This window comes from Venturia canescens, chromosome 9 (assembly GCF_019457755.1).
Source record: "Venturia canescens isolate UGA chromosome 9, ASM1945775v1, whole genome shotgun sequence".
NCBI classification, from domain to species: Eukaryota; Metazoa; Arthropoda; class Insecta; order Hymenoptera; family Ichneumonidae; genus Venturia; species Venturia canescens.
The window spans coordinates 3,582,156-3,608,610 of record NC_057429.1 but is presented as its reverse complement, the minus strand read 5'-3'; the positions used below and the strand labels follow the sequence as shown (position 1 = coordinate 3,608,610).

Genomic DNA, 26,455 nt, shown 5'->3' with positions numbered 1-26,455 from the left:
TAAACAAGGAAAAATGGATAAAGGAAACGAACGAGGTACAACGGAGAAAAAGAAGAAGATTAAGAAAAAAGGAACTCAGGATGGTTTATCGGAGGACCTCCACCAAATGAGAGATGCAAACAAACCGAAAAACGAAATTCAGGACATAAAAGTGGCAATAAACACGATTTTTACGGATACTAGGGAGTTTTTAATGGAAGAGGGAATAAATGAAGAAGCTTTGCCAATTATTGAGTGTCCAGAGATTTATGCTAAAATAGAAGGTATTCAGGTTACAGCGTTAGTAGATTCAGGTTCGAGAGTCACCACGATCTCTGAGGAATTTTATTTGGAAAATAGGGAGATTTTGAAAGATTGTCCACTTTTGCCTGTCACGGGAGTGACGGTGAAAGGAGCGATAAAAGGGAAGTTAACGAAGGTTAGAAATCAAATAATGGCGATGACTGAAATTGGAAAAATTAAAACCTACATAAAATTTTTGATAGTGCCCGGCTTGATTAGGGATGTGTTGCTTGGCGTAGATTCTTTGCAACCGCTTAAAAGTTTAATTGACCTGGGAGCTATGTCTCTCCAGGTGAAATATAATGAAATTATTGATGTAGTACCCACGATAGGGACTACGGAAAAAGAAAATTTTTTGCGAGAAATTGTTTTTGAAAAGAAAGTTAAAGAAGTAGAAGAAGAAGAAGAGAATTTTAAGCCGGAGCAAAATTTGGAATATAAAAAAAGAAATATTGAGAAAATTTGTGAGCCAATCCAAAATTTGATTTTTGATAATAGAAGTGAAGAGGAAATAACTTTTGAGGAGATTAATGAGATCGTGGAACAAACTGAGCTCTCATTAGAACAAAAGCTAGTACATAAAGAAGTAATTTGGAATAGAAGGGAAGTTTTTCGTAAAATAGCAGGTAGAATTTCAGTTTATGAGCATCGATTAGATATCACAACGGATAAGCCAATAGTTGCACACGCTTACGAGGTTCCTCTAATACATAGGGAAAAAGTAGATAAAGAAATAGAAAAGTTACTAGATTTTGGAATAATACAGAGATCGAATAGTCCGTGGATTAATCCAATAATCCCGGTAATTAAAAAAGATGGTACAGTTAGACTTTGTTTGGACGCTCGAAAGTTAAATCAGGTTATGGCAAACGACCATGAGTCAGTACCAAATATGGAGGAAATATTCCAAAAATGTCATTCGGCAAAGGTTATGACAACGTTAGATCTAACAAACAGTTTTTGGCAGATCCCTCTTCATCCAGATTCAATGAAGTATACTGCGTTTCGATATAGGGGAAAAGTTTATGAATTCACAGTCACGCCTTTCGGGCTGAAAACAAGTACTGCCGCATTACTGAGAGCATTAGACATCATTCTCCATGGTTTGGGAGATCATGTAATTAATTTTGTAGATGATCTATTATGCATTTCTTCTAATTTTGACGAACACATGAGACATTTAGACGAACTACTAGAACGACTGCAACAACACGGAATGACAATTAAATTGAAAAAGGCTAAATTCTTTCGGGAAGAAGTAGAGTTTCTAGGTCACATCTTGACAACTAAGGGTATAAAGCCACAACCAGAAAAGATTCAAGCAATTCATGATTTCCCTGTACCTAGAAATTTGAAACAGTTGAGATGGTTTTTGGGATTAATCAATTATTATACTAAATTCACAAAAAAACATGCAGAGGAAACAATCCCGCTTTTGAAATTACTGAAGAAGGAAACAAAATGGCGGTGGGAAGAACCAGAGAAAATTGCTTTCCAAAGAATTAAAGATTTATTCGTAGATGACGTTCTTTTACAACATCCAGACCCAGAAAAGAGATTTATTTTACAGACTGACGCAAGTAGCTATGCTTTGGGGGTCACCCTAGCTCAAAAAGATGAAAATGGCGATTTGGGAGTGATAATGTTTGCCAGTAGAACACTGAAAGGGGCCGAGCTAGCTTACACTACCACCGAAAAAGAATTGTTAGCAATTGTGTGGTCCTTAAAGAAATTTAGAACTTATTTACTTGGGGCAAAAATTGATGTTATTACAGACCATCGAGCCATCACATTTTTGAAAAATTGTCAGTTATTAAACGAGAGACTAACTCGATGGATTTTAGCGATTCAAGACTACAATATCGAATTCGAATTTTGTCCCGGGGAGAGAAACGTCGTGGCCGACGTGTTAAGTAGATTAAATCCACCAGATACTGGGGGGCGAAAGGGCAAGGAGATAATGATCAGCACAATGTTAGCGATCAAACCATCGAAGGAATTGGAACAAATGATTAAACAAAGAGGAGTTTGGCAGGAAAGGGAAGACAGAATTAGGGAAATCAGAGAAGGATTGGAAAATAACAACAACGATAAATATCAAATCAAAAATAATATTTTATTAAAAGCAATAAATCCCGAGTCCTGGAAAATTGTTCTGCCAAGAGAGATCCTCCATCCTCTGGTATCTGAAACACATCAAATGTATGGTCATGTAGGAGCTAAAAAAATATGGAAGATAATTACAGAAGATTTTACTTACCCGAGACTGTACCACTCTATCAGACAGATTCTTGCTTCTTGCGATTCTTGCCAAAGAAATAAAGTCCCAAATCAGCATTCATATGCGGCACAGCAAAATATCGTTCCGGAGGGACCGGGAGATATTGTTTCAATTGATTTTTTTGGTCCTTTACCCGTGACAAAAGGAGGAATGAAACACATCCTCGTCACAATTGATGCTTTTTCCAAATTTGTTGTTTTATATCCCTTAAAAGCGGCGACAGCGCCAGCAACAATTAACAAAATCTTTAACCATTACATTCCCGAATTTGGAAAACCGAAAAAGCTTCAATTTGACCATGGCACGCAATTTACTTCGCGATTATGGCTAGGGAAATTAGCTAGCGAAGGAATTCAGCCAGTTTTCTCTTCTATTAGACATCCACAAGGAAATATAGTAGAGAGAGTCAATCGAGAGATCGGTAGATTTTTTCGAACATTTCTAACCGATAAACACACCGACTGGCTGAAATGGGTTAAGGTTATCGAGGATTGTATGAATGAAACACACCACGAGACAACCGAAATGACGCCCATTGAAATACAGAAAAATGTTAAGCCTCAAAGAATCTGGAGGAATTGGATTAAAATAGAGAGAGATGAGGAATTAGATGAGGAAGAAGGGATCGAAGCCAAACTGATGCTTGCTAGGAATAGGATAGAGAGAAAAGGTAGAGAAAGAGCTAGAAAGTTTGATTCAAAACACAAATTAATGCAATTTAATGTAGGAGATTTAGTTTTGGCCAAAGCGTGCAACGTTAGCGACCCTGTAAATAAAAAAATGGCCAAATTCTTCTCGATTTACGAGGGGCCATATAGAATTAAAAAGCGAATAGCCACCGCAACATTTATTCTTGAAAATCCGGAGACCGAGATGGAGAGAGGCATGTACCACACCGCAAATCTGAAAAAATACAAAAATTGATCAAAAACACGAATTACAAATTAAATTACCAGGATGTATTGTTCTAAGCTATATAACTTACCTTTGTTTATTACTTCCAAACGTATCCGCTGAAAAAAGATTTCAAATTAATAAATAATGAATAATTTCACAGTCAGAGTGACGTAACACTCATACTCACCTGTTGAATCCATAATTCTTCTACGGAACGACCTAAAACACATAAAAACAATAGAAAAACACAAAAAAATAAATAAAATAGAAAAAGAAAAGAGAAAATTATATGTTTATTACTATTTTTATAAATAATAACAATTTTATATTCAAAAATTCGATTTCTGACAATAAAAATGTTGATTATTTAAAAGTTACTAGCGAAATACAGATTTATTACACTTAAAGACTTCAAATATCGAAAAACGAATTTACGATAGCCAAATTTTTGAAAAATTGGAAGTTATGTACAAAACAAGCAGTGTCATGCTCCATATCACTCTAGGGATACACTAGAACACGAAAAACCTATTTCCGATAATAAAAATGTCGATATTTTAAAAGATAAACATTCAAAGGGATTAATTATGCATCATTATGGTTTAATTAAACGAGTTATGACTCGGAAAACTGTCAAAACAGTCAAAAACGCAATTTTCTGAACTCCGGTAACGACACGCTTCTGAAGCGGCAAACTTCAGACGGTACCCGTAGCTAGGACTCTAAACTTTAGTTCCCGAAGAATTCGTACGCGGCGAGTGGCGCTGAAAGCAGCCGAACTCGCGTAGTAACGGCCGAATTCAAACGACAACGGTCGACGGATACTTGACCTCACTTAACAACGAAAATTCGTTCGAACAACATCCCGGGTTGTTATAAGCGAAGGCGCGAAAAAAAAAAAAGAAGGAAACGAATGAAAGAATCGGAAACAGGTAACGATTGACGAAAGCGATATCAAAGAATAAAAGAGCATGAAAATGAGGGAAAATGAATACATAATTCGCGGAATGTTTTTAGCATGGGGTAAAATGAATGCATCAACGCAAACGGTCGTAATGACAAAAAACTTCACACAACAGACAGGAGAGGTAGGAGAATGGGACGAGGAGAAACATGACATAAAAGAGGAATGGATTGATAGGAAACAAGGGGAAAGAAGACGAATAAAATTCACTCCAATCCTTAATCTGGAGGTGAGCAAGAACGCCACACAAAATCAAGGGTCCCAAACCGGAGAGTATATTGTAAAGATAAAGCGGTCCAAACCATGTGGTACCTGCATGAAATCGAGATGAGAGGTGATAGGAGATCCAGTAGAGAGACCGTACTGCTTTTCATTGCAAAACACCATTTCTTTTCAAAGCTAGAAAAGGAATTTGCGGTTCCACCCGTTCTTTACCCAATAGAGGAGGATAACATATGCAAAATTGGTGAGGATATGGAAGATTGGAAGAAATGGAAAGTGGGTGAATTTTATTGGGAAGAAGAGAAGGAGAATGCTCACGAAAATGAAACAGAAATAAAAAGGAAGAGGAGCGCCGAGCCGGAGGAAGGAAAAGAAAACAAAACAAAGCGCAATAAAATTAGAATACTTGAAAAAGATTTGGAAACACTGAGAGGAAAAAATTGGCTCAATGACGAGGTGGTCAACTCTTATTTTGAGATGATAAAAGAGAAACACGCACGGGTATACTGTTTTAGTACCTTTTTCTTTCCTCGACTCCATGTTAATGGCCGAGGGGCTGTAAAAAGGTGGACGAGGAAAATAGACGTTCTGGACAATGACATGATAATGGTACCGATTCATCTAGGATGCCATTGGTGCCTGGGCATCATACATTTCCCAACAAGAACTATCGAGTATTTCGATAGCTTAAAAGGGGACAATGTAAATTACATGGAAACTCTGAGAGCCTATATCATGGATGAAGAGATTGATAAAGGAAAAGTGACGTCAAACAAACAGGAATGGAAACTCGTGACAAGAAAAGACATCCCGCATCAGACGACGGGATTCGATTGCGGAATATTCATTTGCCTTTACGCAAAGTACAGAGCCGCAAACAAAGAATGGAATTTTTCACAGGAGGATATTCCTCGGATTAGGAAAGAGATGATTGGGGAATTGCAAAGGGGAGAAATTTCTATTTAAGATTGTTTCATGCTATGAGTAGCAATGACCTAAAGACAGAGCTGATATTGTAAATCATTTATTGAAAAGTACCACGAGTGCTCTAATTGTTAGGAAAATTCTTTATGATATTATTCAAAGTGCAATAAAGGACGCTATTTAGAGTCTCTCTGTTCTAATCAACAATTGCTGTGTTTTTTTTTCCCCTTTGTTTTGTTACCTAACCAGAAAATAAAAACATTCTATCGATGATCCCTGGATTTCTCTGCACCTGTAAAAGAAGAATGCTTAACGATTAAATCAATGTCATGTTTTCGCACCTGAAAATTTGAAAATTGGTTAATAAATAATAAAAATTGAAGGATAGAAAAAGATACTTACCCGGGATGATCCTGCGCCTAGAAAAAAAAAAGAAATTTAATTAATAAATAGTGAAAATAAATTAGTAAAAATATTAAATCAAATTACAAAAATATAGAAAAATTACCTACGATAAAGAATTGATGTCCTGGATGTTTCTGCACCTAGAAAATGGAAGTTTGGTTAATGAGTGATAAAAATAGATTGTAAATCATAAAAAAATTACTTACCGATGAGGCCGATGTCCTGGAACCCGCGAACCTGAAAGAGAAAACAAAAACGATTACAAAAATGATAAAAATAGCAATAGGATAAGAAAAATGGCTACTTACCTGTAGATTTGCTCCAGAAAACCTAAAAATAAGAAAGGGGAAGGAGAAAGGGGTAAAAGAGATTAATGGGCAAGTAAAAGGAAAAAAGGAATGAAATGAAGGGGGTAGAGATGAAAGGAATGGGAAATGGGGTATAATGAATCAATAAGAAATGAAACAAGGGACGAGAGGAATTAAGGGAGTACGAAGAGTATGGAAATGGAGTAGAATAAGGGATAGGAAATTCGAGAGCGGGGTAGGAAGAATAAGTAAATTAATGAAAGGGAAAGAACCTGAAAATCAAAGAAAAAGAACTGTAGAATAAAATAACCTGAAAATAAAAGAACATAACTTGTAAAGGAGAGAATAAACCTGAAAATAAAAAGAAAAAGAGGGGGTAAAAACAATAAAGGGAGTGAAATAGACGAATAAAGAGGGAGTGGGAGTAATAGGAGATAAAAGGGACGAATAATAAGGCTACGAGTGAAAGAGGGGGAAAATATGTACTAATGGAAAGACGAAAAAAATAAAAGTGGGGAAAAATGGGCGAATGAAATGCGAGAAGGAACTGAGCAGGATAAAGTGGGGTAAAATGGACAGAAATAGAGAAGTGGGGGAAGTGAAAGGAGTGGGGATAGAGAACGGGTATAAAAGTCGGAGCAGCAGGCTCCGGAGCGTCATTTGAGCCGCAGTCAAGCTTCAAACAACACCGGGAGCTACCCAAGCGATTGGACGACATCGGGAGCTCTACCTCGTTATTCAAAGCGACTTTGATAATTTGAATCTCTACAACTATCAAGATGCGAATTGACCCAGTCATTCCAGGAGTTCCAACACCTTCTTCATGGCCAGCGACCTGGGAAGGAAGCTTCGAGATCATCATACTGGAGTTCCTTAACCCAACAAATTTTTCCTACACAACTCTGACAAAATTTGAGGAACTGTGTGCATTCGAGGAGCAGTTATTCACCGACATCGCAGAAAGAAACCACTATCCAAGGGTTTATGCTTCCATCGACCGGATATACGCCGTCGTCAGTCAAGAAACGGCCTACAGAGGGAAATTGGTTGACGTGGAAGATGGAGAAGCTACCTTACTGCTTATCGATAGAGGGGTTACTCTCATGCATCCGGTTCATGAGCTTCAGAATCTACCTCATCAATATGTCAACGTGCCTTCTTTCTGCACGAAAGCATTCATTTCGGGAATCAGGCCATTTTATGGAAACAGATGGGAGATGACCTGCAGCCTCCATTATCAACGGAAGCTGGTTGATCAAAAAGCTAGAATCACTATCATCGGCGATCATCCTACGAAGAAGGGCCACGAAGTTCACCTTTTCATAACACCTCAACGGGTCAATCTGGGAGAAAGCTTGGTCAGGCACCAATATGCTTTACCTGGCGAATATCGATTCAGCCTTCGGGACGACGTAAAGTGTGCAACGCCTGAAGAAATACAAAGATTGGCGAATGGAGAGCAACTACAGGAGCCTTTCAATCCTATTGCGGCAGAGCTGAGACAACTAGAACATCTGCGACTCCTAGACTTGGAAGAAGAACAAATGAACGAGGTCAATCAACTCCGCTGATGGGAGACAAGCTGAAAAACATAAAGAACATCGAGAAACCTGTAAATCATCATCTTCAAGACATCATCGCCCTGTCCTCCCTTTATCCCCAAATCAAATCGCATTTTTAAATTGTCTACGGTCCCAATCCCATTTTCGGCTTTCGAAAGTTTGAAATTTTGTATTTTTCTTTTGTTTTGACTCTTTAAATGAGTTTTTGAGAACAAAAAGCATCATTTCAAAGATCTTTTTGTTCTGGGGGGCATTTGAGACGTAACACTCGCGTGGCGGCCCGAGCCCGCTCGAACTATTAGATACTACGCGTGCGAAAAACATCGCGGCGCGATGACGGGCGTGCGTCCCAACCGGCGGCCATATTGGCGACTGGCACAAAGGCCCGAGCGAGCCGGCGGGCAACGCTCCGAACAGCGCCACTTGATAAGAAATCAAACTAAATCATAATTTCTTTATTCTAATTGTTTTCAAACTTTTTATTTATCAATATGAGCGTAATTAGGCTCAAAATGTCGGGAAAAATAGCCCCTATCAAAGAAAAATAGAGAAAAGATTAAAGCTTGTAGAAAATTTGTGTTATTTCAAATAAAGCGAGATGCTTGATCACAGCGCATGCGCAGAGCTAAGCGTTCATGGGCTATAGGAACCCGAACGTGACTTTTTCCAATTTTACGGATAAAATTAAAGTAAATGATATTAAATAAAACAATGAAGCCAAATCGCTTAAATAATTAAACAATAAGAATTGGCATTGAAATTTCATTATTTTTAAGTCGTGTAGAGCGGAAAATTAATCAAAGCGGAATTTGGCGCATCGGGCAAAATAGCGATCAGCCAATAGCAAGGCGCGAATTAAGGCAGCGAGCCAATAGGGAAGCCCGTTACAAAAGAATGCGCAGAACGCGTCCGAAACTGAGAAATTCGGCGTTTGAGAGAATTTAGAGTGGGGAACGGGGTATAAGAGTCGGTGCACGGCTCATTCGGCAGGCAGTTCACCCTACCTCTAGAACCAACTCGGATCTCCAAGAAGAACTAGCAGACTCAAATAGAAAAATACACTCTATTCTGATATAACCTAAAATCCTTTTTCCTATTATTCCTTTGGATGCCTGGGGTATTGGTGAGACTCGGTGACGTATCGATCCCGTAGTCCAGGGTCCATTCCACATAACCTATAATTTCCGAATTTTGCTGCACGGGGCATTGGTGAGACTCGGTGACGTATCGATCCCGTGGTCCGTGGGCAAAATTACCTAACCTAGTGAATGCTCAGGACATTGGCGAGACTCGGCGACGTATCGAGCCCGTGGTCTGGGGTTCACATCCTAACCTGTCTTGTGTTTTTGAGCATTGGCGCCATTCGGCGACGTTTGAGGCCCGTGGTCAAGCACAAACTTTCCACCTAGCATTTTTTTTGGGTTTATTGAGAATAGAGGCGGTAAATAAATGATTTTCTGATTAATTATTATTAAATTCAAAATTGTTTCATAATTTATCCGATTTGGTTGGGTCGAACGAATTAATTAGCATTAGAATTAAATAAATCAATAATCCGCACCCCATTTGAACCATTGTACGACTCCAAAGTCAAGATAAATCGTCTAATCAAATTATAATCGATTATAACAAATAACAAGCAGATAAAAGCGTTGATTCAAGAGGCAGCGGTAAGGCTAGAGTTTGTATAGCATCCAAACGATCACAAATTGAAAAAAATTGTAAAAACAAAAGCGTACAACACTCTTGAATTGCTAGGAAGCGTAAGAATTCAGGGTCAAGCGGTTAGGATTACAGGACATCGGTTGTCAATTAGTAGTGTTGCGAATTTTATTATTTTTTGTTTGTTTTTTGTCTGAAAAATCTCATGCAAGCGGAAAGGAGAGGCAATAGAATAAGCAGGGGCACGATAAACCATAAAGCGTTCTTTATTGTATAAACAAAAACAAAAACAAATTTGAAAATTCAATCGAAATTTCATACAGTAAAACGCTCCGTTTTTCCGGGTCTTTCGAGTCTTCTCTTGCCTGACTTGGTTAAACAACGCGGACAGACAAAGATTAAAATTAAAAAAGCGTATCATTTTGTAAAAACATAATTAAAATTAAAAAACGCGTATCATTTTGTAAAAACATAATAGTATTGTTTAATAAATTTATTTTGTTATATTATCAACACAATTCTTGTCTCTCGTCTCGTTCATACCTGCTCCTTTTGAAATTAAGGTAGCTCGAACCGACGCGTGGCGGCGTTCAGGCCGGGTCGGCAAGAGCGTTACGTTACAATATTTATCCACAGAAATTTCAGAGTTCGCAGGTATCTGCTGCGGTTCAATGTATCTGCGCAATGAGCTTCGAAGACAGCAATTTCAAATCTATCCATCAATGAGCAACTGAAGACTTTTATAATCAATTTTTTGCTTCATATAGATGTTACAGTTAGAGTCAAAATGTAAAATGAATGGCACAGTATTTAAATTGTATAATTTACAGATTTTTGCAGTATTTTAATGATCCGAATCTACAGCATTATAATGAAAAGTTGTCAAAAGTCATGATGTCACATTAAAATGACATAGCGCACACTGCATTCAGCAATTCTGTAAGTTTCTGGGGATGTTGGTAGGCATCATATTTGATCGCATCCAAAACTCAGCAACAGTAGACTTATCGGAATGAATTTTTTTTATAATAATTCCATATTTGTAGTTTGCAAAGTGGAAATACTCAACATACATGTCATTCTATAAGTTTTGTTATCAAAATTTGTGTTTGCATACCGCATTCCTATGATACGACTTTTCATATCGTCAGCAATAAAAGCATCCAAAGGCTTTCTGGAAAAGTTTCCAAATTTATCACTCGTCAGACCTAATGGGAAAAGAATAACTACACACTATACCAAGACCAGATGTTTTTTTGAAAATCTGATTTACAAAATGTGTAATTCAAGATCATGGTCAGAAACCTCTCGAATCATGTTAACACAATCATCATGAAGGAGTAGAAAATCATAGGACACATATTAGGGAACGAATTAATAATATCAATCGATCCGCTGCAAACTGATGGGGTGAAAACAAGGATCGGAGAGGGCAGAAGCAAACTGAATATCAAGCAAAATATGGCGATGTTTAAAAATAATGACGACACAAGAAATAAATTAGAAAACATTTATTCAATTAAAGTTTCTAATATCATTCTAACAGTTGCGTGTATTTTTGTTCTATTTATTCGTATATATAACCTATGTACACATGATATATAACCACGCCACTGACAATATATTCGCACTGGACAATATTTCTCGTATTCTGGTTTAATTGAAGGATTATTTCAGTTAACACTTATTTCCAATCGAACGAAATGATGAAATCTTGAAAAGTTCCGTTGACATATGCATCGCGCATTTTTTATATTCTTTTTCACACACACATCACAGACTACATTTACGCGGCCGCTTTGATACCGGTTTAATATATCACAAATAACAAAATAAATAGTAATATGCACTTCTTTAGATGACGAAAATTATTTTTTTATTGATCCCGCACGCACTTCGTAATGTCGAAACTCTGTTCATACGATCAAAAACTGACACATGGTTTGTACATATTATATCTATATCGATCGAATTTATGACTGCTGTTACCAGCTGTGTTGCGCCGTGTGCTACGTTCTGAAGTTGACGTCAGATTTCCAATCATCAACAACTAATTTCAACAACCAATCACAACGTCTAAAAATGGATTTCGTCTGATCCAACCAATCAGAAACCCGAGAGCATCAAAGTGCCTTTGATTGTGTTGTAAATACAGACGCATAAATTCTAGAATGTGTTCGTAACTTCTGCATAATCTTGAGCCTGTGCAAAGTTTTTTCTCGGCAATTACGCCACCGATCATGCTGATTGTGGGTGGAATCAGAAGAGAATTTATTAATTAATCTCCAGTTCAATTTTCAAAGCCTCAGATGACTCAGGAGTTTCGTAATTGAACAAAATGACATGCCAATTTTACCCCCATCACCGCGAATCGTTTTATTCAGAGAAAAGATAGTCTCGGCGAGCTCGGGCCAGCAGACGACAGGGCTGTCAATGTACTTGTCCCGAGACTCTACCGAGTCTCTTGATATTAGTGGATAAATCTTCACTAATACTGCCGGGTTTTAATGTATTTGAATATTTTTCACGGTTTAAAATAATTTTCATTGCGAAATTTGATAATTTTTGTTTACATTTTTCGTGGTATAATGCGAAAACGGGCGATCATCAATGTACTCCCTAAAGGATGTAACGATTGGTCAAAAAAAAGTACAATCCGCTAGGGCTTGTCCAATTTTTTTTTCTCCGAGGGAGGATTCCAATCTTGTTTCTGTGGTAGTTCTAAATTTTCAAATAAGGTTTTCGAAAGTTTTCCACTGTTTCTATTATGATAATCGAAAATAATTTATCCAATGATTTTCGTTAAGTTTTCTGCAACTTATAACAGTTTGATATTCTTCGAATGTTTGATGTTTCCTCATGTTTCCCTCATGATGATGGTGATGATGATGATGAAACACGATGATCCCCTCATGTTTCATCGAATCCGAATGTGTCCACAATTTTGTGGTATTAAATCTATTTTCCGTAGCGTTTATGAATATTTTGTATTATTGAGGAATTTCCCCCCCCCCCCCCCTCATTTATGAATTTTATTTTCAATTTTTTTAATCAGATCGTTGTGAATAAAAAAGATATGAAAATTTTTCAATGAAACGAATTTTTTGATTGATTTTCCGTAAAATTTGACAGAAAGAGAGAGAGAAAAAATATATATAATGCTCACCAAGTCCACCAGAAAACTTCCAATGACTTTTTGAAGCAATCTTTTCTATTCACAGTATCATACCCAGAGATATCAAGTTGATGTACACATGTCGATGTATAAAATTTTTAAACTCTGCATGTAGCGACTGAGTTCCACTCAGAGAAATGAAAAGTATTGAGTGTGTCAGAACCAACAGATTTGCTTATTTTTTAATATATATCCATTTTGAAAACATAAATTCTTATGCCAATCATAAATGGGCCACCGCTGACTTTTTGTACCATTTTGAATTATTTATTATTTATGTATTACCATATTCTATAATTTTTTAATAATTTTCATAATTTATATATATCCATATTCCATAATCAAAAATAGGAAGTGCTAATACTTGGCGCACAAGTGTAAATACAGAATTTTCAAAGTTTGCCAGTATCTGCTACAATTTCTTCATCTACGTTATGATACAGACAGACAAAAGTACCACAGATTCATGAAATTAATTATGCCACAGTTAAAAAGAAAAAAGACAGCGCAATTGAAAGAGAACAGAAATCAAAATTGTTTCATGTATCTGTGCATTAGTTTCTGAAGACAGTAATTTCAGACCTATTCAGAAATAAGTAGGTGAAGACTTTAGTAATGAATATCTTCGTTAATATATTCCAGTCGGAACCAAAAAGTTAAAAGATTGGCATACCTGCTACTTCACAGAAATATCAAAGTTCATAGGTACTTGCTACGTATCAGTTATACAGACTTTGGTGCTATAGGGAAAAACACTTCAAAATTACCTGAACCACATTTTTGAAACTTATTATGACACATTCAAGAAAAAAGTGACAGATACGATGCATGTTGAAGCAAGCAAAATGCTGTAATTTTGTATGTCTCCATGGTTATCCGCAGACAAAATATTTGATCACATCCAAAAATAATCAGGTGTAGACTTACAGACATGAATTTTTCAACCCACAATGCCAATCGCAAACATGGTCTGGAAATATTCAATATACATGTCGCTTCATTACTTTGTCGAACTTTAGAGGTGTTCATTGCATTTCGAAGATACAAATTTTGATATCATGAAAATTAAGCACCCAATGACTTATTGAAATAAATTTCCAAATTTATCATGTAACAACTCAAGTGAATATATCTATGCATTTACATGGCTCCAAGATTTTTCAAAACTTGGGTGTATGAACAAGCAATCGTGAAGGCTTTTTGTTACAAATATTTCAAATTATCTTGTTGAAATTAATATAAAAAAAATAGAAATATGAATATCTCTCGTATTGTCTGGAGAACGAATAGAAATTGGTATGACAATACACTGTAAGCTAAAGAGGTGGAAAAAGGGGACCGGTGAACACAGCCAAACTAAATGAAAGAAATTATGACAACAATACATTGAATTACTTGACCAAAGTTTTTTAAAATTTATTTGAATTCGTTTACACACAACCATCCACCTCTTTCTTTAATGTAATTACACAACATAGAATTTCTGTTTGGAAAGAACGTTTTAGAGGTTATAATGAACGAAAGTTTTTTTTCTCATTGTTATTATTATTATTATTCAACACTAATTAGTCACGTTATTAATAATATCGATTCCTTCCACTTTTCAATAACCACTTTTATTTTTCTACACTCTGCACGCAACAGCACTCCGGCGGTCATAACCTCAAACGTCAACATGACGCGATATCTCGCAAATTTGCTATCTATGTATATATTACGATATCGAAGTAGAACAGATAATTCTTAATTTTCACGACACATTATTCACGTTTTCACTTCTCAACATTTTACTCACTCTCAGTACACTGCAGCTGTATGAGATCAATTAATCCACTTTTGAGGTCTTATTTATTATAGATATTATTGTCGTGAATTGGGCTCGAAACTTATTGAAACTTCTTTTATGAAAAAAAAATAAAATTGATTATATCCACTGCTATTTCCAATAATGTTTTATTTATTTAAACGAAATTTGCAAATCTTGCACCGTTGATCCACGGGGCTACGATCGCAATCACTTTATAATAACATAACAGACGATAACAGACGGTATACAAGAAAACATTGAGGACTATCAGAAACTTTCTCATCGGCGATTGGTCGAGACGTATAGATTCTCACCGGTGATTGGTTATGATGGGCATCAAGAAGCCCTTGTATGTATCGGTCTGAACCCATATACGGATACGTCAGCTGCGTAAATGTGTTGGTACTTTTTGCATAATCTTGAGCCCGTGCAAAGTTTTTTCTCAGCAATGACGCCACCGATCATGCTGATTTTGGGCGCAATCGAAAGAGAATTTCTTAATTAGCTGAAAGTTCAATTTTCAAATTGCGACATAACTCTTGAGCTTTGCAATTCAAGAAAATGACATGTCGATTTTACCCCCACCACCGCGAATCGTTTTATTCAGAGATAATATAGTCTCGGCGAGAACCTTGGGCCAGCAGACGACAGGGCTGTCAATGTACTTGTCCCGAGAATCTACCGAGTCTCTTGATAATGAATTCATGGAGACATTTTACCAAGTTGAAGAAAACATTTCTGAGCCAGAGCAAGAGATGAGTTTTAAAAAAGAAAATATTGAAGAAATTCTTGAGCCAATATAAAATTTGATTTTTGACGATACAAATAGTGAGGAAAGAACTTTCGAAGAAATAGATGAAATTGTGGGACAGACAAAACTTTCGGAAAAGGAAAAAGAAATTCACAGGCAGGTAATATGGAATAGGAGAGAAGTTTTTCGTAAAACCACAGGACGAATTTCGGTTTACGAACATCGGTTAGACATTACGACGGATACGCCGATCGTTGCACACGCTTATGAGGTACCCTTAATGCATAGAGAAAAGGTAGACAGGGAAATCGAAAAATTGCTAGATTACGGAATAATTCAAAGATCAAACAGCCCGTGGATAAATCCCATAATTCCGGTTATAAAGAGAGATGGCTCAGTTAGACTTTGTTTGGACGCGCGAAAATTGAATCAGGTGATGGCTAATGACCACGAATCAGTTCCAAACATGGAAGAAATTTTTCAGAAATGCCATTCGGCAAAAGTAATGTCAACTCTCGATTTAACAAATAGTTTTTGGCAGATTCCTCTTCATCCAGATTCGATGAAGTATACGGCATTCAGATACAGGGGAAAAGTCTACGAATTTAAAGTGACGCCATTTAGGCTAAAAACTAGTACGGTCGCATTATTGCGAGCTCTTGATATAATTCTTTACGGTCTGGGGGATCACGTTATAAATTTTGTCGACGATTTGTTGTGTATTTCATACAATTTCGATGAACATATGAGACATTTAGATGAGCTTTTAGAGAGATTACAGCAACACGCAATGACAATAAAATTGAAAAAGGCAAAATTTTTCAGGCAGGAAGTAGAATTTTTAGGACACATCTTGACGACTAGAGGCATAAAGCCACAACCTGAAAAAATACAAGCCATTCATGATTTTCCGCCACCCAGAAATTTAAAGCAGTTAAGGGGTTTCCTGGGTTTAATCAATTATTACACTAAATTCATGAAAAAACATGCCGAGGAAACGATTACACTCTTAAAATTACTTAAAAAAGAAACAAAATGGCGGGGAAGAATAAAAAATTGCTTTCCAGAAAATTAAAGATTTATTTGTCGATAACGTTCTTTTAACGCATCCTGATTCAGAAAGGGAATTTATTTTGCAAACTGATGCAAGTAGCTATAGCTTTGGGGGGCACCTTAGCCCAAAAGGATAAAAACGGTGATCTGGGGGTGATAATGTTTGCGAGCCGTACGCTCAAGAGTCCTGAACTAGCATACACCACTACTGAAAAGGAATTGCTCGCGATTATCTGGTCTTTGAAAAAATTCAGATCTTATTTGCTCGGAGCAAAAATTAAAGTAATTACTGATCATCGAGCCATTACTTTCTTAAAAAATTGTCAATTGTAAAATGAGCGATTAACTAGATGGAATCTCGCCATTCAAGATTATAATATCGAGTTTGAATTTTGTCCGGGAGATAGAAACCCTAGGAAAAAAAAGGTTGGGACAATTACATTGATGGTCCGTCGTTTGCTGATAATTCCACCCATGAAAAAAAACTTTAAAACAAAATTTTTATAAAAAATGGGCAAAAAAATTATTTTATAAAAAAAATACAGAACAATTCGAAAAAAATTTCACAAATCTTGAAAAAGCATTATCTTTAAAAAAAACTAAACTGTATCTATTTTTTAAAGTGTTAAAAGAATCAAATAACAAGTAAAAAATAAAAACCGAAAAATCGCGCTTGAAATCATTTTGGAAACCGATGCCTCATTCTTCTTATTTGATTCGAAGGGCTAAATCAATTTAAAAAAATTCCAACTAATTTACGTACAGCATTAAAATTTATTATATCAATTCGAGGCCAAGTATTTTCTAATAAATTGAAAAAAATTACCATTTGAGTTACGTGCAGCACTAAAATTTATGATATCAATCGAAGGACAAGTAATTTATGAGTAACTCCAAATTTCAACATTATGGAACTTTTTTAAGAAGCATTTAAATCCAAAAAAATCACATGCAAGCTAGTCATTTCTTACTCTATGGTGGCAGAGACAATCGATTTTTTTCAGACTTTCAGGAGCTACTGATATTATTCACAATATTCGACGTCGATTGGATCGATAGAAATTATGTTTAAATATGAGTTAAAAGTACTTGTCCGGCCCATCACTTTCCATTAAACTTATTATATTTAAATAAAAATCAGGGCTTTTTTAGAACTGTTGGAGCACAAATATTCATGCAGAGGGAATTTAGAGAGTTATCTTCAAGAAATTTTCTCTTAATTGCACTAATTTAATAAGAATGGAAACAAATTGTCCTGTAATATACAAAAGATGTTATTGTGCATCGATAAATAAAAAACATTTTGCACATTAAATATGTCGAAGCTTCCAAATGAACTCCCCAGTTTGTATTGCTATGATGGCAGTTATTACTTCTCACTTCTTCCAGCGAACGAATTTCATTCGGCATAACTAACCTAAATCGCATTTCAATAAATTTTTAACCGGATTCTCCCGTACAGTTTCGTTTTGTTATGATTGATTTTTATTTGATTTAAATGAAAAATGATGGGCCGGACAAGTACTTTTAACTCATATTTAAACATAATTTCTATCGATCCAATCGACGTCGAATATTGTGAATAATATCAGTAGCTCCTGAAAGTCTGAAAAAAATCGATTGTCTCTGCCACCATAGAGTAAGAAATGACTAGCTTGCATGTGATTTTTTTGGATTTAAATGCTTCTTAAAAAAGTTCCATAATGTTGAAATTTGGAGTTACTCATAAATTACTTGTCCTTCGATTGATATCATAAATTTTAGTGCTGCACGTAACTCAAATGGTAATTTTTTTCAATTTATTAGAAAATACTTGGCCTCGAATTGATATAATAAATTTTAATGCTGTACGTAAATTAGATGGAATTTTTTTAAATTGATTTAGCCCTTCGAATCAAATAAGAAGAACGAGGCATCGGTTTCCAAAATGATTTCAAGCGCGATTTTTCGGTTTTTATTTTTTACTTGTTATTTGATTCTTTTAACACTTTAAAAAATAGATACAGTTTAGTTTTTTTTAAAGATAATGCTTTTTCAAGATTTGTGAAATTTTTTTCGAATTGTTCTGTATTTTTTTTATAAAATAATTTTTTTGCCCATTTTTTATAAAAATTTTGTTTTAAAGTTTTTTTCATGGGTGGAATTATCAGCAAACGACGGACCATCAATGTAATTGTCCCAACCTTTTTTTTCCTAGGGGAAGTTTATGGTTTGATATCACGTCTTTTTTCTCAAAAGTTCCTTATTTATGTTCAGTTGACTATGGGATTTTAGTTTAAATTTCTATGAATTATTTCTGATTTTCGTCTTATAACGTTGGTTTTCACGAAAAAAGACCTATTTTTCGTCAAAATTGTACTGGACATATTTCGTCACAGGTCTGTCCTCGGACTTCGGCGAATTTTTCCCTTGTACTCTAATATGTTTTGTCAATTAGGAACCTAAGAGCACGGCCGCAAGCGGGTTGGAGGCCGGGATATGATTTTCGGCTTATAGCGTAGGTTTCCACGAAAAAAGACCTATTTTTCGTAAAAATTGAACTGGAAATATTTCGTCACAGGCCTGTTCTTGGACTTTGGCGATTTTTTTCCTTGTATCTTAATATGTTTTGTCAATTAGGAACCAAAGAGCACGATGGAAAGCGGGTTGGAGGCCGAGATATGATTTTCGGCTTATAACGTTGGTTTCTACGAAAAAAGACCTATTTTTCATCCAAATTGTACTGAAAATATTTCGTCACAGGTCTCTCCTTGGACTTTGGCGATTTTATTCCTTGTACTCTAATATGTTTTGTCAATTAGGAACCAAAGAGCACGGTGAAAAGCAGGTTGTAGGTCGTGATATGATTTTCGGCTTATAACGTTGGTTTCCATGAAAAAAAACCTAAATTTCGTCAAAATTGTACTGGAAATATTTCGAAACCAGGAAAAAAATTCTATAGAAATAATAAACGAAAAATTGAAAAGTTCAAAAAAATTCAACAAAAATAAAAAACAATCGAAAAAATTCTGTAAAGAAAAAAAAAAATTTCAAAAAAATTCATAAATATTGAAGACATGGAAAAATGTACTATCCAAGTTACATGTAGTATAAAAATGTATGATATCAATTGGAAGCCAAGTTTTTATTGATATTTTGGAATATTTATCCAACAAATTGGAAACTTTAATGAAATTCATGATAATTATTTTCACGAAAAAAGTTAATGAAAAAAAAGTCATAACGGAAGTTACGTGCAGTACTAAAATGGGGGAGAGTACGATTTCCGAGGCGCCAAGATTTGACAATTGATTCTTTATATTTCGACTATTCTAAAACGAATTACAAGAATAAAATTTTTGCTCTTGAAAAACATCTTATTTTGGGCTCATTATGAAGACTGCATGGTCAAAACTTGGCGCCTCGGAAATCGTACTCTTGCCCTAAAATGTATTATATCAATTCGAGGTCACGTATTTATCAGTTATTCGAAATATAATCTCCGGCGACAAATGAGCGTTGAGAATCCTTGTCGGGCTCACAACGTTTGATCAAAATTACTAAAAAATTAATGGAAATAAAAAGATTAAAAATTCACATGAAAGTCATTCGTTACTTCAACAAGGTACACACTTTAAAGAATCGATTCCCCCCCGACTTTCAGGATCCCCTGGTATTATTCACAACATTCAACTTCGATTGGATCGGTACAAATTATGTTCAAATACGTCTTAAACGTACTTGTCCGGCCCATCACTTTTTATTCAAATTGCTCATTCGAAAATAAATCAAAAACGAAGTTAATGCATGTGTTAATATTAATGAACAGTAAATCCCGAGAAAATAATTTTCCTTCGAATCGCTCGTGTCAAAAAGAAACGAAAATGAAAGATGAAGTTGATTAATCTATTTATATTATATGGAGTCATAATTTGTTTGGTGGTAAAAGATTGATATGTGAATTTGCACGACTCCGATCGCGCGAGTGAAACATGCGCGATCGATTCGCGCTGGCGACGACACCGGGCCCGGGCCTCGTGGTGGGGAGCGACAAGCGCGAAGCGTGACTGGTTCTACGGGACACTGTTTTTCGAGAGCGACGAGTGAGAACGCATGGGATACAATACGCGGAGCGCTGCTCACATCACCAACCAATCTACTGAGATTGACGATAGCATACGTATTGTTGAGCAATCACAAAAACGGCATCAGCTCCAGATTTTTGGATTGTTAACAATCATGATTTTACCAGTAGGACAGCTGCAGCTCTAGATCCTTTTCTGGTAAAATCGAGCGTACTCAGACATACGTGCGCATCTCACAAGGAGCTAGAACCATGATACCTTTGCCTTATTTATTCTAAGAAAATTAAGTTAGATCAAATAATTGTAATCACATTATCTACGTGGGTTTTTATGCCGTCAGGCTTTTCCCACAAGAGCCAATAAATAATCCAACTGATTTCACGGCTCAAATTGAGTGTATTTATTCAGTTCAAAGATCCTTTTCCTAGTTCAACAACCTAAAAACGAAACCACGAAGGAACGGCACAATGAAGGACCTTCGGAGCGAACAAATTGGTGTCAGAAGTGGGATACGAACCCACGTTTCGATTTGAGTAAGTGTACGACCATTCATAAATCACCTGAATAATACCTTTTATATATATATATATATATATATGTGTGTGTGTAAATAGATGAATAAATACAGTTTAAATCGACGCTCGGTTCGCATACGAACATAAACATAAAACAATAACAGACTGGGGTTTGTAACGTCACCCGGCGTAAGCGTTCAACTGCGATCAAGAATTTGGAGTATTCATTCATATCGTTAGTAGCGTCGCGCCAGTCCAAGAGAAAACATCCTCACATTATAAGTGATTGTACGCGTATTCGTCAGGATGCGATTCTCGTAATACAGGACTTCGGGAGCTATTAAATTGAGGTGTCAGTTTCGTTTCCTCGTCCGTTATTCACGCGCCCGATATCGAGCAAAGTGCCGGTCTCAGTGAAACGTTTAGTGAAATCTCTTTTCCTTAAGACGAAATCCGTAAAAAATGAGTGAACGCGTAAAATACATAAATCAAAAGCGCGTATCGTTGAAAACGCAAATGACTAAACTTGAGAAAATCACGGAAGATGTGAACTTAGAACCCGCGAACGTAAAAATGCGAGTAGATCGGTTGAGAGAACAATTCCGAACATACGAGGAATTGAATGACGAACTTGCGTTGTTAGTCGAACCGGATAACGAACAAATCACAGAATTCGATGCGTTACAAAACAGATTCTACGCGATCATGACAAATTTCGAAACGAACGTTCTGTCGAAGACGCTTTCATCGGTTAATGAATTAAATATTTCGTCTCTACCAGTCGATGGTGTACGTCGTCTGAAATTACCCGTAGCTGATTTGCCGAAATTTGACGGTGAACTGGAGAAATGGTTATCATTTAAAAATACATTTCTCACCATGATTGATTCACGCGAAGACATAACTCAATTGCAAAAGTTCATTTATTTGAAAAACTGTCTCGAAGGCGACGCTTTAAACAAAATATTGATCTATAACGTAAGCGAAGAAAATTACGAGACGGCTTGGAAATTGCTTTTAGACTCATACGATAAAATCCGTATTCTAGTTTCGAAACATTTAGACGCAATTCTTGAATTACCTATTCAAACGAAAGCGACACACAAGGGATTAATGAGACTCATCGACGACATGCGCCAACACATAAACATGCTCGCGTCGTTGAACGTGAAACCGGACGAACATCTATTAGTTCGCATACTGGAGCGCGCGTTGCCTCATAATATTCGTGCCAAATGGGAGGAAACACTTAGTTTAGACATCTTCCCAACACTAGAACAGTTATACAAGTTCGTATCGGAAACCGCGTTTCGACTCTTTACAATCGAACAAGACTCGGCGCGTTCAAAACAAGAGACGAGCAAAAAACGACCGTTCTCCGGGAAAGAGCAAGGCAATATAAAGTTGCGGAAGGGGGGAGATGGAGCGCGTACACTCATGACCGGAACATCGTCAAACTGTTCGATTTGTAAAAAAGAAAAACATTTTGTCTATCAATGTCGTGACTTTCAAAATATGACGGTACAACAACGATGGAACGCTGTGAAAAGGATGAATTTGTGTAGAAATTGCCTGCGCACTCATGGCGGTAAATGTAACTCATCACACTGCAAAAACTGTCCAAGGTTCCATAATACGCTTTTGCACAGCGAGACCCTTGGCACAATCCCAAATCAAGGCTTGACAAGATCAAGTAACGCAAACGATTCCAAAGTAAAGGAAAAGACGATATGACTAGACTTGATAGCGCACAGTTTCACATCAAAGGCGTTACAATCACAATTAATGTTAAGTGCTCAGATCCGAATCAAGGACGCGAACGGTCAATTTCAAAACTGTCGTGCGTTATTGGATACATGTGCAACAGCACACTTTATCACGGAGGATTTCGTGAAAAAATTAAAATTACCAGTACGTGCGTGTTCACTCGCCGTGGAAATGATCGACAATACGAGCACAGTTGCGAAGGGCGCAGTGGAATGTACATTTTATTCAATACACAATAACTTCAATAAGACACTTACTATGTTAGTTATCCCAAAAATTGCCGACAACGTGCCAAACGAAGTTTTTCCTCGCGAAGCGTTCCACATTCCGAAAAATATGAAGCTCGCCGATCCGAAATTTCATTTACCACAAAAAATTGATGTTCTGATCGGATCGGGAACCACGTTGTCGTTATTATCGATAGGACAATGTGATTTGTCACAAGACGGTTGTGATCTCTTCATACAAAAAACTCAGCTTGGCTGGGCAGTCGCCGGCGGAAAATCAAACGCTAAGACCGGGAATCGCGTGATATGTCAGTTAGTCGAGTTAAAGAAACAAATCGCAAAGTTTTGGTTATTGGATGATGCAAGCACGAACCAAACAGATTTATTGGAAGATACAGATTGCGAGACTTATTTCAAACGAAACGTCGTTCGCGAACCATCAGGTCGATACACCGTCCGATTACCCTTTCGTAACACGAATAGAGAGTTAGGCGATTCTCGATCAATAGCTCTACGACGCTTCCTAGGGTTGCAAAAAAGATTAAATGCAAATCAGGTACTCAAACAAGAGTATCATCGTATCATGAACGAAACCATCGAGTTAGGTCATATGTCCCCAATCAATGACGAGTCACAACCTGGTTATTATTTGTCACATCACATAGTGGAAAAATCATCAAGCGTGACGACGAAGAGGCGAATAGTCTTCGACGCGTCCGCTAAAACAAGTAAAGGGATATCGTTAAATGACATTCTCATGGTGGGTCCAACGGTCCAATTCAAGTTGTTCGAACATCTGTTGCGATTCCGTAGTCACAAATACGTGATTACCGCGGATATTGCAAAGATGTATCGACAGGTTTGGGTTCATCCTGACGATCGTCGTTATCAACGCCTATTTTGGTTTCTTAATGATAAGATACGAGTATTCGAATTGAACACGGTGACATTCGGCGTCTCATCGGCACCATTTCTCGCTATACGTACCGTACAAAAACTCGCGACCGACGAAAGCGCGGAGTTCCCAGTCGGCGCTGAGGCTTTAATGCGTGATTTATACGTTGACGATCTACTTTCGGGAGCGGATACTCTCGAAAAACTCATACAGATTCGAGACGAAGTTATTGAAATTCTGAAACGTGGAGGATTTGATATACGACAATGGGCGTCGAATCATCCGCGAGCGCTGCGAAATCTCACTAAGAAGGTCACAAATATCGAGTTTCTTACCGACGAGAACCCCGTACACAAAACATTAGGTATTTCATGGAACGCTCACGACGACGTGTTACTATACACCGTCAAACCTATTTTGCTAGCAGAAAGAGTTACCAAGCGATATATATTATCAGAAATCGCGAAAATTTTTGATCCTCTTGGTCTACTCGGTCCAATCATTCTCGTATCAAAAATCCTCATGCAAAAATGCTGGAAAGCGAAAATTACTTGGGACGAATCTGTACCAACTGCGTTACATTCCGCGTGGCAATCGTTTGCCGAACAACTCCTCTTGATCAATAATTTAAAAATCGATCGTCACCTATTGATAAATGATCCCGTCGACATACAAATACATGGATTTTGTGATGCTAGCAAAACAGGTTATGGAGCTTGCATATATGTTCGTTCGTGCAACCAGGAGGGTACGATACATGTTCAATTATTCTGTTCAAAGGGCCGCGTTGCGCCCCTTAAGGAAGAAACTATTCCTCGACTCGAATTATGTGAAACATTGATTCTTGCCCGTTTATATCGACAAGTACATGACGTACTCACTTTCCGGGCTTCGAAAACTATTTTCTGGTCAGATTCGACAATAGTTTTACAATGGCTGAAAAAGCATCCGAGCGTGTTAAGGGTTTTTGAAGCAAATCGGGTCGCGGAGATACAGAAGGTTAGCGAAAAACTTGAATGGCGACATATCAGAACAGACTGTAATCCGGCCGATGCGCTTTCTCGAGGCCAACTTCCTCGTGAATTCTTGAAAAACGAATCATGGGTACGAGGCCCTTCGTGGCTGAACCAGCCCGAAGCCACGTGGCCTCAGGTCGTCGAAAAAACTCAGGAAGGTCTGCCGGGAATGAAAAAATTATTTTGTATGGTTTCTCAACCACAGCCGAATGAAATATTCGAAAGATTTTCATCATATTCAAGATTGATTCGCGTTATCGCATATTGTTTACGGTTTTTGGACGTGAATAAGATTAAGGGCAATCTAACAATAGAGGAACTAGACCGGGCAGAACAACGCGTTATTCATTTTATACAGCAATCGTGTTTTCAAGATGAAATGGATCGACTTTCGAACGGGGGGAGAATAAAGGACACGAAACTCGGATCTTTAGATCCGGTAATCGACACAAATGGTTTACTCCGCGTCGGTGGCCGAATCAATCAGGCCAACATACAGGGAGATCAAAAAAATCCAATCCTTCTTCCTTCTCGTCATCACGTGACAGATCTTTTGATTCGATACACACATGAAAAATTTTATCATACCGGTATTCAATCGACCTTGTATAACGTTCGACAAAGGTTCTGGATATTAGACGGTAGAAACCAAGTACGTAGAATAGTCAGACGATGTGTGAGATGCATACGCTTCCGACCAAAACCAATCGCATATAAAATGGCTGACTTGCCTAAGTCAAGGGTCGACAATATACGAGCGTTTCATCACACGGGTGTTGATTACTTTGGCCCCATGCTCGTCAAGGAGAAAAAATATCGTAACCGCGGTAGCGTTAAAGTGTATGGTTGCTTATTCATCTGCATGTCAACCAAGGCAATGCATATCGAAATTGTCAGCGATCTCACAACAGACGCGTTTGTGGCGGCTTTGCGACGGTTTGTTAGTCGGCGGGGCATACCGGCTCACATGTATTCCGATAACGGAACAAATTTTGTCGAAGCAAATAGTCGATTTCGTGAATTCTACGCGTTACGAGAATCTGAAGAATTCCGTGCACAACTCTACGAGTTTAGCTCCAATAAAAAAATCAATTGGCATTTTAATCCACCCCATTCACCACATTTCGGTGGCCTCTGGGAAGCAGCTGTAAAGTCATGCAAGCATCATCTCAAACGCGTCATGCGCGATCTTCTATTTACCTACGAAGAAATCAGTACTTTAGCGACAGAGATAGAAGCAATTTTGAACTCGCGCCCACTGTGCCCGATTTCCTCTGATCCGAACGATCCGATCGCGTTGACACCAGCACATTTCCTTATTGGTAAACCTCTCACGATGCTGCCGGAAAATAATTTTGCTCATGTTCCAGACAATTGCTTATCATCATGGCAATTAATAGAGAAAATGCGTCAAGAATTTTGGCGTAGATGGCAACTCGAGTATTTAAGCGAGCTACAAAAGCGGCAAAAGTGGATCCATCCTAACGCGAACATTGTTCAAGACGCAGTGGTCTTACTGATCGACAAGAATCAACCCTGTATGCAATGGCGGTTAGGACGAGTGGTGGAACTACATCCCGGCGCCGATGGCGTGGTCAGAGTCGTCACCATAAAAACAACGCAAGGATCATACAAAAGAAATGCTACGTCACTATGCGCATTGCCTACTAACGTTTGA

At 37.3% G+C, this 26,455-nt stretch overlaps 1 protein-coding gene across 1 annotated transcript; it reads left to right on the top strand.

Moving 5' to 3' along the window:
• The first annotated feature begins 22,897 nt into the window (after window positions 1–22,897).
• On the top strand, window positions 22,898–26,455 carry LOC122416239 (uncharacterized). Its single transcript, XM_043429000.1, has one exon. The coding sequence runs from the start codon at window positions 22,898–22,900 to the stop codon at window positions 26,453–26,455; it is 3,558 nt and encodes a 1,185-aa protein (XP_043284935.1).

Coding starts and splice junctions, on each gene's coding strand:
- LOC122416239 (XM_043429000.1), top strand. CDS start 22,898: ATGTTAGTTATCCCAAAAATTGCCGACAACGTGCCAAACGAAGTTTTT.